General features: G+C 35.2%; 1 protein-coding gene across 1 annotated transcript in view; it reads left to right on the forward strand.

Moving 5' to 3' along the window:
• Nop17l (PIH1 domain-containing protein Nop17-like) overlaps nucleotides 1-14,620 on the forward strand; it is a 51,089-nt gene that overhangs the window by 14,479 nt on the left and 21,990 nt on the right. Inside the window, exons 3-4 of the mRNA XM_081745374.1 lie at nucleotides 8,696-8,908; nucleotides 10,033-10,238. Coding sequence (XP_081601500.1) covers nucleotides 8,696-8,908; nucleotides 10,033-10,238 — 419 coding nt within the window. The remainder of the gene's footprint in view (nucleotides 1-8,695; nucleotides 8,909-10,032; nucleotides 10,239-14,620) is intronic.

Consider the following 14,620-nt stretch of genomic DNA (forward strand, 5'->3'; position numbering starts at 1 on the left):
GGATGTGTCTTTTTCATTATAAGAGATCAGAGTGCTTTTAAATTTCTGTGATAGTTTAATATCCTACGTATATGCTCTAAGGGTATGGAAGACTTGGTAGAATGAAAAAAACTGGAAGGGAATGGGAGAACCCCGAGAAAACCTGCGAACAATGTCCACTTGGCGCGAGCTCGGATCGAACCAGAAACCTCAGTTTTGTATCGTAGGAATACTATTTGAAACGAAACCTTTGCGTTTTACGGCCCACGGTTGGGCCATGTAGGCTAAAGGGGGAGGTGATGATGAGAATGAATAAAATGGTGAAATGAAGAAAGTGTGTGGTTCCGTGTAGCGTAGTCGCTAACGCACTCGCCTTCAGTGCGAACGGTCCCGGGTTCGATTCCCGGTGGGGCCACTTGGTCGAAAGTGTGAAAAGCTTTTCCAGGCCAGCCATTCTGAGTGAGGTTTTCTTCATTCGCACCAGGCAAATGTCGGGGTGGTACCTAACATATAGGTCTCAGATCACTTCCGTTCTTCCCCAATCCTTTCTTCCTAGCCCGCTAACCCTCATACGTGACGGGCTAACATGGCCATAGATACCGAAAGCCCAGAAATCTAAATCGTAAAAATGAAGGAAGTGAGATAACTTCGAGAAAACCCACACACACGATGTTTGTCCACCACAAAACCCACTTGATGGAATGTTGTTTAACGTGTGCATGCAAGTATACATAATGATATCATAATTATAGTTGTTGTATACGGAGTATTCTGAACGTTGTTTAGTACTTGTTCTATATTTGCTTTTCAAGCCCTTGATTTTTACGATGAGTTATTTTTATATTTTCTTTAAAAATGAAATATTTTATTTAATACTTGTAGTTTCTTTAAATGTAATTAGACATGAATGTGGGCATATGCAAAGAAATTTAATCAAGTACTGCTTCTCTGACACATGTTACCCAATTCGGCTGCCATCTTGGATCCGTCATATTGGATTCAACTTCTGTTTTTTATTTATCTATTTTTTAATGGAAATAGGTACAAGTGATACATCAAATTCATGTACAAATTTGTCGGAAATTCATCGGAAATCATTTCACGGTTTTATAGATATACTACCCGTGGAGTCATTACTAATCGTACACTGCCAACACTGGTATTATTCATTTCGCTTACTTCGTCTCCCCTTTTTCCCTCAACCTGTTCTCTTTCTCCTGGCTTGATAGTAAAACCTGCTCCTACATCATACATTGGTCAGTAGGGAGTGACTGCTTTAAATATAAAGTGTCCAGAATTCACGCAAGAAGCAATTTTGATAAAAAATGACAGGTTTATAAAAAATTGTAAACTTTTTATTGATTCATAAAATATACAGTATAGGGTTATGTATGGAATAGCATATCGGGTAAATGGCTTCCACAGCTTTGCTGGTACATATGCACTCTTGTTGAAATTTTACCAGTAGCATCTTCTCTGGGTGTGCAAGTCGTGTGTTAACGCCCAACGAAAAATGAAAAAAAGAGTATTTTAATTTAATTAAACGGATCGTCAGAACTTGGGATTTTTTATTTTCAACGAGACAGAATCAACTGTTGAAGTGCAAAAGAACAGAGAAGTGCTGTGCGGTCTCCGTCATTTTTTGAGGAGGCAACTCTGCGAGTAAGTCGTTGGTCACGCTTTGCCTGAAGTTTCACTGTTTTAGAAGACCCCTATTGTGCATCCGCTTCGTGTTCCTCACCTCATGCTTGTGTGATCCAAGGCGTTGGTTAGGAAATCAACGTCTTGGGTTTTCTGCTTCTCTCAAGCGTTGCCAACTCTGTAGACTTATTTGTGGATGTACACATATTTTATAGCAATACGGAAAACATTTTTTGGGGGGAGAGGGGGTATGATCTACGCACTTTTTTATTGCTAAACATATCATTTAATTCAAAAGTTAATGGTGCAATCGAGTTGTTCGTAAAATACGTGTAAGGAGTACGATGAAAAGAAACATCATTTTTTTCTCGATGCAAGTTGTATTGGAAGTGTCAGTTGATGAAAAAAAAAAAAAAAGCCTGGACGTTAAGCTACAGAACGGTTTTCCATTCTGCCTTTTTATTTCCCTAATTTTCATTTACTTTGTCGTTAGTGACACCCTCAAGACTTACGGTTTCGGGCCTCTATTACTGTTTCTAAAGCAGTAATCCAGAGGTTTTACTCTGAAAGACGACTTGAGCTGAAATTCACGTAATTGTAAGTAAATAATTGCTTGTTTTTGATTTTCAGTTTTATATTTTGAGGGTATAATAACATTCTCCTTACGTAATAACATTCTCCTTGATTGCTTTTTATAATTTACAGACTAAATTGTTAGAAGTAAATTGCTATTTATAGGTTGGCGTAAATAGGACATTATGCAGTGACGACCATGGTTCCTTACTTTCGAAAATTGCAAGAACTTCCAGGTACAGACTGTATTCAGGAAATCGATGGGTGGGCAAAGTATAGTCGCTATTAAATACTCGTATGCTGAATGCGAATGCCACTAAAATAGTTATGCGTAAATTGAGGTAAATTTATCACAATATTTGTGATCAGTAAAGCAATGTGGGTGGGCCCATCTTTGCTCCTGGGAAAAGGGGGTTCCCCCTCTAGTATCGCCTATGGTTGTGAGGGTTAATATATTTTTCCTTTCTTGCCAACGCCCTAACATCCACGTCAGGAGACGCTACTGAATTTTACATGACCGTTTAGCATAAATGTGGCTGAATGTCGTTGATACAACACTCAAATTCTCCTTTAAGGCGTGGAAGGTGGTATGCTTGTTGGCATAAACCTAAATAAAATAAAATAAATATTAAATAAATAAATAAAAAACCTCATGCAGTAATTTAATTGTTCTCGCGCTGTATGGCATGTGGCACCGTCTTATTGAAGCCATGTGTCATCCACATCGATATCTTGCAATTTAGGCAAAAAAAAAAAAAAAAAAAAAAAAAAAAAATCTGGTTTATCTTGTCGCGATAGCAAGCACTATTAACTCTTATTGCCTGACCAGCCGCATTTTCGAAGAAAAATGGGCTGATGATGTCTCTAGTCCAAAATCCGCACCACACAGTGACACGTTGTGGATGCATTTGTTTCTCAACAATCACTTGTGGATTTTTCCGAAGATACTGAAGATGATTTTGTTCGAAAAATCAGCATCCACTTGTAGTTGTTCCGGAATTCATTTAACAAACTCTCTTCGCTGTGCGTGGCCAGGCATCAGTTCTTGAGTGAATTGAATTTTGTAAGCATAAAGATGAAAATCATGTAACGAGATAATTCTATCCGTTACATTATGTTCGTTTTCTTCAGTGTTTCTTTATTCCTTTTTTTTTTTAAATTCCATTCCTTGTTGTATTCGGCCTGTTCAAAATGATATATTTAACTTAGAACAGTATTTTCCGAAATAATTTTATCATTAGTTATTAAAACGTTGAGGTCCCGGGTTCGATCCCAGCCCATGCCATGTGAACTTTGTGGTGGACAAACACCATGTGCGTGGGTATCCTCGGGGTTCTCCCGTTTCCTCCCACTTTCTTCATTCCACCATTTCATTCATTAATCATCATCACCGTCTCCTTTAGCCTAACCGGCATAAGAGTGGGACGTAAAACTCAAATATTTCATTTCATTTTTTAAAACGTTGAGGGGGGAATTTTTGGTGAACTTTATATTAGAGGGAGTTAGCAATATTGGCTAGAAGCAAAAACAAAGGCAGGAGGTGTGCGTACTGGGATGTCAAAAATCCGCCGAGGTGCTTCGTTTTAGATATTATTCTCTGCAGCTAATGAACAAAATACACAGGTATAACGTATGAAGAAAACAATAAAATCAAATATGGACTCCGAGAACCGATAAGTTAGTGATTAAAAAAAAAAAGAAAAAAAAAGGCCTCATTTTCTAAAAATAATAGAAAGGAAAAAAAAAAAACCCGACAAATTTCGTTTCGTATGCATGTTTTGTAGGGCAGCCATATTTTTGTGTAACGTGTAACAATTGGAGATATGAGAGGCTAGTTTTACTAACACTCCTCCTTCGTTAGGTTTCCAGTAAATGCCAAGATGTGATTAAAATTTTCATTTAAGAATCATTTATTCTGTTATTTTCTCCCCCATTATTTATTTCGTTATAATTCGTTGATATGTGATGAATTGAAAGTAGTGAAATTCATAATTATGTAAGTGTGCTGAGGCTTAGGGAATAAAAATGTGTTTATATTCTGTAAATAGATACTAGAATTGTTTTTGGTATAAAGGAGACGAAGATAAAAATTATTATGTCGTGATTTCGTTCTTAAAAGTTTCTGATTTTTGCTAGTAATAATATACTCTTCGTGTCACAAAACATATTCAACGTCTTAGTAATGACAACAATTTGGTATGTTAATTGAAATATTAGATTTGTTGAACTAATGAGATGGCGCAATGGCATAGATCGAAAATAGTTAATTATGGTGGTGTAATTATTAAATTTTAAATATCACGATAGGTAGTTACAAATGCAAAGTTAGGTTTTTTTTTAAAAAAAAAAAATTCGTGTTGTATCAAGTTTATTACCGGTAGAAATATTGAAATTCTGATTAATCATGGCATAGTATTGTTATTTTGGTGCATGTAAAATTTTGTCTGATTACATGTTTACTTCAGAATACGGAATAGGTCAAAAGGGGGAGGTGGTAGTTTAAATTATGCTGTTTAATATGTTCACTAATTATTTTGAGATACGTGGTTTTCTACAGTAATTATTAAAAACAAAATTTTGGGTTGTTTACATTTGAGGGTCTTACTTACTACAGCGTACTGCTGAAAATAGTTGATCACACATATGCATTTGTTTTTTAAAGATTATTATTATTTATTTATTTATTTATTTTTTATTTTTTGCACCCAACACCCCTTGTCCATTTCTTCTGGCTTTTGTATGATATGTCCGTTAATGTGATTTTTTTTCTTTCATTTTCGTGTGTTAACTGCCAATTTTATCAGTGTACCATAATATGTTCGGGGATCGATTGCCTATCTTTGAGCATAGGGAACCCAATTTAATTAGACTTACCGTCGGATGCCAAAATTATTTGAAGGAGGATAAATGTGTTGCCAGTTATGCTGTTCCATGTTATTTATTTTAATTTTGTTTTAGTTTTCGTAATTTCGAAGAACAAAAATGTTTACGTTTATTTTAAATATATCTTGGAAGAGTGTATTACTGAATTGATTACGAGATGATTGATTACCTCTGATTGGACGTTGTGAATATAATATCTGTGACAGAAATTATTCTCGGAGAGGACATGTTACGAAACTTTATCAATTTATGGTCAAATTTTCGATTCTTCAACCTTATGTTTCTAAATTCTTTCCAAATTTTTACCCAACAACTATGTGTTTACATTTAACTTTAATTTGTCCTTAAGCTAGATAACAGTTATTTCGGTTTGATCAGTGATGAGGAATATGCAAAATTTTGAAAATGAAGGAAAGCTGTTATCGCGTTTTCGGCTGTTTGAATTGTATCCAACCTTTCGTTTATCTTTGTAATCATTCATTAATGACACTTGATTTATTGCATTTTCGTAGTAGTAGTTTGAAATTTTGAAACTCCAAAGGAGCGTAAACTTCTTAGACTAATTTATTATTATTATTATTATTCTACGTTTTGTGATTGGCGTATAACCTTTCCTTTTGTAAGGCCTCTGGTGTTGAGTATAAGCTTCGAGCTTGAATTAAGTTTTATGTAGTATAAGTAATGTAGAAAGACGATTTTTTTTAAAAAAATTACCCGGGGATACAATTGTAATGAAATGATGTATCGTAGTTAATTTTATACTGATTAGGAAATGTAGCTCCTTTCTTCGTTGACTGAATAAGTTATGTAGCAACGCGTCAATTGTAAAGAATAGCCAATGAATGTCAAATATGAAAATATTATTATGATGAGTACTCGTAGTAAAAGTTTGTAACGGAGCTGAGAAATTAAAAAAAATCCCTGCGGCTGTCTCTATCGTCTTATTCATTGCGTTCGGTTTTAAAGTATTAATTTTGTGATTGCCTTAGAAGTGGAATTGTTACTGGTAATCGTAACATTATTGAAGTCAATATGAATTCAGTACGTTAATGGGAATAAGAGGCCATTAAAATAAAATCTCTATGATATTAGGAACTGTATATGATGATCATGCGTACGTGTTGATTGGACAACTAAGTGGTTCTTAATCTGATCCTGGAATTCCTCTATCTGCCGTCTGAAACTTAAAAATAATAATAATAATAAAAAAGACGTTTCTTCTCCTCAATGTGTGTAGAAGTATTGGACTTACTTCATAATTAGACATCGACATTTACCACATTGATTGTTATTTGTTTTGGAATCATCTATAATTCTGGAAAACTTTTCACCAATCTAAATTCTGGAAAAGTTTGAAAGTTGAACAGAAACATTAACCTTTTCGTTACATTTGGTTGGATTATTGGATGAAGGGTTAGTGACAGTTTATACAGAATATAGTCATGTTTAATTGGATTTTCGATCTTAGTACTGGAAATTGAGACTAAAATTATTTTGCTTTCAGTTTTCTTTATTTTTGGACGATACCGTGGAATTTAGTTGCATTTTGGATATTTGATAAACTTTCAGCTTACAGTATTTAGAAATTAATATAGAATTATTTGGCTTCCTGTGTCTGTCTGTTGGACAAATATCATTAAGTTTAATTGGTGACTGAATTAATTTGTCAGAGTTAACTGTGAGGATTAAATTGGTGAACAAGAATAATTACTAAATTGTATATTCTTTTTCTTTCAACGTTATAAAGTTTTCCTCTTCGGATAAATGTTGAAATAATGATGAACGAGATATTATGTCGACGAGAATACTAAATGTTTTGAATCTCGAAGACTGTGATTTGAAGTATTAAAAAAAAGAAGGAAAAAAAGGAAAAAAGGAAGAAAAATCTTTTAAAAAATTTTGCAACAACGTAATGCAACTAGATTGTATATTGACTCCTTTGTGCTATTCGTTAGTAGTTTCTCACCGGTGAGGATAGGTTATTTCGAGCCCAATAATTTTTTTTTTTTGGCTTAGTTAAAACAATTTTTTTGTTTGATGAATGTGTGAACCAGCTATTTAAAAATGTTTATTTATTTTTTTTTAACTATTTTTGTCTAATTTCAATTCTCACAATGGATGAACTTCTTAATTAATATATGTATATATTTACTTATTTATTTATTGGATGATTATTACGATTATTTTGTTTAATTAATATTATTTTATTTTATTATTATTATATATTTTTTTGTTTGTTTGTTGTTTTGTTATCCCCTTTTGGGAAATAAACCTTTTAAATAAAACTCAGCGGTTTACGTATTTATCAATTATTATTTTTTTCTAACAGTCTCAGCACCTGATTTATGGTAGGTTTATGAAAAATATATTTTATTTAAGATATTGTTAATGTGTGATTCTAAGCTAGATATATATGTGATACGTTTTTTTTATTATTATTATTAAATGATTATTTTATTCGAAAGGGGCTCGGGTTTTGTTGAGGCAGGGATCTGCACTACTTGGCAAATGGATTTGTATGGTCATGGTAATGAGAATCGGATTGAAAATTTAATTTTTTTTATACTCATATTTTTCATATTTTTTTTTTTTATTTGACAATATTTTATTAACTTTTACTTATCTTTACCGAGTCATCCTGTCTCTTTTGGAATTAAAGTTCTCGCTAGTATAGCTATACACCTCCATTGCCTAAATTCTAAAATTAAAAGAATCCAATTTTTTTTCTTCTTCTTAAATTCAATTCTAGTTATTATTATTATTATTATTATTATTATTATTATTATTATTATTATTATTATTATTATTATTTATATTTTTGGAGACGAGATAACTAACGCATCTTAGTCTTTCGTGACAATATGCTGTAGAGAGCTTCTCGAAATGTCCAGTTCTTGACGACGGTGCTGAATTGATGTTCCTGGACTCTCACGAACTGCTTCGATGTTTGTGTTGAAAGATGGCCAGTGCTTAAGATCACAAATTGATGCAGTCTCCCTAAATTTTAAAATTACGATAATTTATTCACAGTTGATGAAGTTAAATCACTATTCCGACCTTGTACGCAAATTTGCGAACTCTAGCTGCCAAATCTTCAATATTGTTTTAACTATTGCTCAACAATGAAAACACATTGTTCTTTCGTGTGTAGTGCGCCAGCGTCACGCTTTTTTTTTCTTCTTCGTTGACACATCCTACCGCACAAATCGCACAAAAATTATTCTTGTGTGAATTTTGAGACATCCTGTAGCTAGATAGTATGGTAACAATATAATAAAACTCAGTTTTATGTGTGTGTGGGGGCCGCGGTGGCTCAGTGGTAGAGCGTTCACCTCTGGTGCTTGGGGTCCCGGGTTCGATCCCAGCCCCCACCAAGTGAACTTTGTGGTGGACAAACACCGTGTGCGTGGGTTTTCTCGGGGTTCTCCCGTTTCCTCCCACTTTCTTCATTCCACCATTTCATTCATTACTCATCATCACCGTCTCCTTTAGCCTAACCGGCATAACCGTGGGACGTAAAACTCAAAGATTTCATTTCATTTCATTTTCAGTTTTATGTGGTAATTTATTTTACAGTTCTGTTTCACATTAATTTTTACCCACAATTTTTTTTTTACAGAACTCTTCCGATAGCACGAATGGAGGAACCAATACTAGTTCGAGTTTCGAAGATGATTTTTGGTGCTTAAAAGATGGTAAGGAGAAAGAGCGCCATAGTTCCGGTGAAAGCAGAGACAGTTGCGGCTCTGAGGAAGTGTTTACGTCGGCTGTCTTTAATAGCTCTGTTCAAAAGGTGAAGGCAAGAACAGTGTCGGAATCCAGTGATGAATTGGTAAGAACTGTATGAGTGAACGTAAAATATTTTGAGTATATTAGATCAGAAGGTGGACAGAAGTTTTTGTGTAGTAATTTTTTGAATTCTTTTTTTTTTTCTTCGCAATGAAAAGCAATGTTTCTTGTTTATCAGACTGCTTGAAAGGAACATAAGGGCACGAAACAATGACACTGGGAACGTGGACATAGTTATGTGAGAGAACTTAAAACACTTCTCGAATCCCTTTTCCCAAAGATGCTGTATTGTTGTCCTGGGAGGGCCCAAGGGAGCATGCTGTTGAACTGACAGCGTTGGTTTTCATTTAAACATTGTTGAGCACCAGTGTGAAGCCCAAACATCTAATGCAGTTGGAAAATTTCAACCACCTATAAATAATACACAGTAAAATTAAGATATCATTAAAATCAAAATATTCATTTCACTTGGTTTCTGGAAAATAAATTTGACGATTAATGTTTTAATCATTACGAATTGATCTTAACGATTAACAATTAAAAATTAACTCCTGAAAAATGGTTGATTAAACAGAATTAACAATATTTTTAATTGATTAATGTAATCGTTAATTTTTAACGGGTTGTTTACAAGTAATCTTTAATTTTTAACGGATTATGTACAAGTAATCGTTAACTTTTAACGGATTATTTACAAGTAATCGTTAATTTTTTAACGAATTACTTACAAGTAATTGTTAATTTTTTAAAGGATTGTTTACAAGTAATCGTTAAATTTTTTAAATGATTATTTACAAGTAATCGTTATTTTTAACGGATTATTTACAAGTAATCGTTATTTTTTAATGATTTTTTTTACAAGAAATCGTTAATTGTTATCATTAATTTTTTAACGGATTATTTACAAGTAATCACTAATTTTTTTAAGAATTATATACAAGTAATCGTTAATTTTTTAACGAATTATTTACAACTAATCGTTAATTTTGTAACGTATTTTTTTACAAGCTTGCGAATAACTGCTACTGTTAAACGACTTAGGGCTCATCATTTTATGGTACATGCATAAGATCTATTTTAGTACACAAAAGTTGACTTCTTTTTCTGTTATGTAAGTTGATTGGTATATATATAATCTAGTATATGCATTTCTTTTGGACTGAATAGAGGTCGAGTCCAGCCAAGAAAGGAATTCTAAAACATGGCCGAGTGAGTCGCAGCCTGTCTGAATCCAGTATTGATGACTACCCGTGGTCGTCCCAAGAAGTGATCGCTTATTCTCCCAGCTCTGATTGCTGCATCCCTGAAGAAGAAGGAGAGAGAGTGAAAAAGACTGTGCGCTTCAGTGAAGTAGTATCACGCCAAATCTATAGGTAAGTTCTCTTAGAGACTGTCCTTAGATCTTTCATTTCAGTGAGTGCTTTTTCACTTTTGAGCGACAAGAGGAGAAAAGAAATAGTATGGTGATCATGAAGGGAAAAAAAAAAAAATCGAATTTGAGATTTCAATGAATTTACAGATTTCATGCACCCTGCATACCGAAAAAGTGATTTTTTAGTATCTGTCTGTCCGTTCTTTCGTCTGGTATAAACATGCTCACTCAATTTGAGGTCATTCCGTTCAACTTATCCGCACCGAACTTTAACTTTTTCTTAAGATTCTCTAGGAATTTGCCTTTCATTTTTTCTTTCTACCCTTAGAAACAAGGGTAGTTTACTCAAGAGTAAAAATATAGTAAAAGAATGAGATTTTCTTGAAAACAGCTCTATTAATTTAGTTTACGTCTTATGCAATGGGGGCTATCGGGCTTAATTCCCCCGCCCATCCCGGAAATAAATTTGTTACTCTTTCGCATTCCACGTACAACAATAATCCTTCTTACAATTTCTAAGGATTTTATTGACTTTCCATTTTCTTATGCTCTTTGTTCAGAAATAATACTGTATTTGTCCAATTCTCTCCATGTAAGAACTGCGTTCTTCTTTTCTTTCCTTCGTCCATTCTGCTCTTCTGTTTCTTTTTCTTAGTTGTTACTTCCTTTCCTTTTTCCTATCATACTTTCGACCGTTGTTAGTTATGTTTCAGGTCGGCCGTTGTCAGTAACACAAAAACAAAGAAAATGAAATCTGTGAGTTTTACGTCCCACGATTATGCTGGTTAGGCTAAAGGAGACGGTGATTATGAGAAATGAATGAAATGGTGGAATGAAGAAAGTGGGAGGAAACGGGAGAACCCAGAGAAAACCCACGAGCACGGTGTTTGTCCACCACAAAGTCCACATGGCGCGAGCTGGGATCGAACCAGGGTCCCCAAGCACCGGAGGTGAACGCTCTACCACTGAGCCACCGCGCCCCCCACCAAAACAAAGAGGAACTGAGAAGCGAAACTGATGTTCCACACCAACTAAAACTGCAATCAGTATATTTCAGCTTTAACTTGTGTCAACATTTTCGTTAAGGTAAAAACGTACACAGATAAAACGGAATATATTCCATTTTCTTCTAAAATGAAATCAGTTACGTTGAAACGAGATTACAAATATTCAGCGTGTTTTTGCAGGAGCGTCATTTCAGATTTGCCTGGGGAGAAGAGGATAAGATCCTCCACCGACATACGAGTTTCACGTTTTTTACTAATATATTAGTAGACAATTGATTAAGATATGATCAAAAGCAGAAAGACTATTGTGATGATTAAAATATATTTAAATCTCAAACTCAGGTAGTCAATTGTCTTCTGCTTTCCCCGTGTTGTGCATAGCCCTTCTCCCCCGAAACAAAATCCTAAATACGCCACTGGGTATGAATGAAAGAAAGATCAACATTCGAGATAAGAAAGAAGTAAGTAAAAAATAATTGAGGATTGTTGACACTCCCATTTCTGAACTCCCTTAACATTGGTTGGAAAATAAACATTAAAATTGCCAAAATTCGAATTTTGAATAATATAATTGCAAAGAAAGAAGCACATTCGAATCTTGTTATATGTTCGTAAAAAGTTTTTTTTATTAGATACTGATAAAGGGAAATTCAAACAGGGCTGGAGATGAAGTCCTAGGGAGTTTACATATGTTTCAATAAATTTGTATCAGATCTTATAAGACCTATTTATTTCAAAATAATAATAAAATATATAGGATCGTAAGAAACTATTTAAACAAACTTCGGGAGCTGATTTCCGACACTGAAGCCAGCAAAAGTCTTGTAGAACTTTGGTCAGTGAGGGATAGTTTCGGCGATATAAGGTGTCGAAAGCGTTGGAACTTCAGAGGGCAGTAATTCAAAAAAGAATGCAACGTAGAGAGTGCGTTTTAGAACATGACACTCGAAGTCATACGTGCTCGATTGAAAAATTTGTTTCAAATCTCTGCAAGATGTGTGCGAGGAACTTACGTCGCAGAGCAGCTTGGAACTTTCGAGAAGAGACTAATATACCTGAATTGCAGTCGGGTACGGGTTTAATCTGTGAGCAGTGATTGAAGAGAGAAGTATGTAGTTGTGTTGCTGGAAGAATGGCAAATGTGAAAATTGAGCTGGGTATTAACTTCAGATCCTTTGTGAAATTAAAGAAATCACCAAGTGAATGTTTAAACTATTCCAGGATGCGTATGGTAACTTAATAATACAATATAACGTTCGCGAATGTTTGTGTGACACAAACGCTTCAGCGAGAAACATGAGAACGTTGATGGCGATGAAAGATTGGGTCGTCCTGTCACAGCAACAAGAGAGGAAAATATGACCAAAGTGTCTGACATTGTCCGCAAGATTGTAGGCTCACCATTCGAATGATAGCAGACATGGTGGGCATCGATAAAGAGTCTGTCCGCTCAATTCTGCTCGACCATTTGAACATGCGCAAAGTTTGCGTTAAAATGGTGCCAAAAAAACCTCACGCAGGAGCGGAAAGACTTCCGGAAGCACGTGTGCAGTGACGTAATGGAACGTCTGGAAGCAGAACTGGAGTTGTTAACGAAAATCGTCACTTATGATGAGACGTGGATCTTCTGAAACGAAAAGGCAATCCATGCACTGGAAAACTTGCTAATCACCGCTGATGAAAAAGGCACGCAAGAGGAAATCGAAAGTGAAGGTCATACTCATTGTGTTCTTTGGTATCAATGGCCTGCTCCGGATTGAATGGGTATCATCAGGTCAGACAGTGAATAAGCAATATTATCAGCAAGTTATGGTGAAGCTGCGAGAAAGAAAAGGAACTTCTTGTGGAAGAACAATGAATGGATTGTGCATCACAAAAATGTTCGCTCGCTTACCGCTTTGATCGTTAAGAAGTTTCTGGCAGTTAAGAAAACTCCAGTGTTGGCACCGTGCGATTTTTTTTTCTTTTTCCGAAAATGAAATCCGCCTTCAAGGGAACTTACTTTCAGACAGTGGAAGAGGTGAAGCAGAAAACGGCAGCGGTATTCAAGATGATGAAACCTGAAGATGTCCACAACTATTTCCAACAATGGAAATTTTGTGTGCAAATATGTTTAGAGAGGCAAACACCGTGCTCGTGGGTTTTCTCGAGGTTCTCCCGCTTCCTCCCACTTTCTTCATTCCACCATTTCACTCATCTCTCATCATCGTCGTCTCCTTTAGCCTCACCGGCATAACCGTGGGACGTAAAACTTAAAGATTTTGTTTCATTTTTATGTTTAGAGAGGGGAGGGAAGTATGTTGAAAGGAATCACCTTTAATTTGTAAGTTTGTGACAAAAACCGTACTTTTGACACAAGTCCCGTTATTTTTAGCTAGACCTTGTATGTTGTTACAAAAGAAGTTCTAATCTCAATCAGTTAATCGTCCAATGAGAGTTGTCGAGTGCAAGGGATGTACATTAACAGAGTTTAAACTGGGCACGCGAAAATAGTGCAAAATGACATTAAAAAAAAAAAAAAAAGAAACGTGGGTTTTCGAGATCAACAGAGATTCCTGAAACATTTTAGTGACAGCCTTTCCCAACCTTTTCCACACTGCGATCCCGTTTAGAGTCTACAATATATGTGAAGGACCCCTTGCAATATATATTTCTTTCCCATGTAGAGCTCCTCCGTGGCTAAGCGGTTAGCGTACGCGCCTTTGGCCTGGGAGACCCGGGTTCGATTCCCGGCGGGAGCTCATGTGGTTCGGATTCCACGTTAATCAGTAGGTCCACGTCTCATATAGCCTCCCTGCTGAACGGGACGTAAAACTCAAAATCAATCAATTCTTTCCCATGTTAGTGTACAATATATATATATATATATATATAGAAAATGGGTGTGAGTTTTTGTTTTTCTTTGCAGTGGTATAAACATATTAGAGTGGTATGATGCCTATTCCGTAATAGGTGGTCCTGGGTTTCAAACCTGGTGCCGGACACCTTGACTAAGATGTTGCAAATATACAAAAGAAATCCAGTACATACACAAAACTAAACCACGATAGCCTACCTAGAATATAGAGAATATAGAGAAAAGTATTTTTCTTTAAAAAATATATATATATATATATATATATATATATATATATATATATATATATATATTCAACAAGTTAACATTATAATAAGTATATGACCCACCGAGGTAACAACTTCAATCAATGTGATAGTTGGTGTTGTCTTTCAGCCACTAACTTGGAAATGTCAGGATAAAACGAAGAAACTTTTAAGCGAAGATCCGCCTCAGTCTCCGCTTAAAATGATGAATTTTTCACCACTGTGTGCGCGTTTCTCAGATTGGCTTGCGGACCCCCCTGAGATCATCTTGTGG

The sequence above is a fragment of the Thermobia domestica genome, chromosome 18 (genome assembly GCF_964235325.1).
Source record: "Thermobia domestica chromosome 18, izTheDome1.hap1.1, whole genome shotgun sequence".
NCBI classification, from domain to species: domain Eukaryota; kingdom Metazoa; phylum Arthropoda; class Insecta; order Zygentoma; family Lepismatidae; genus Thermobia; species Thermobia domestica.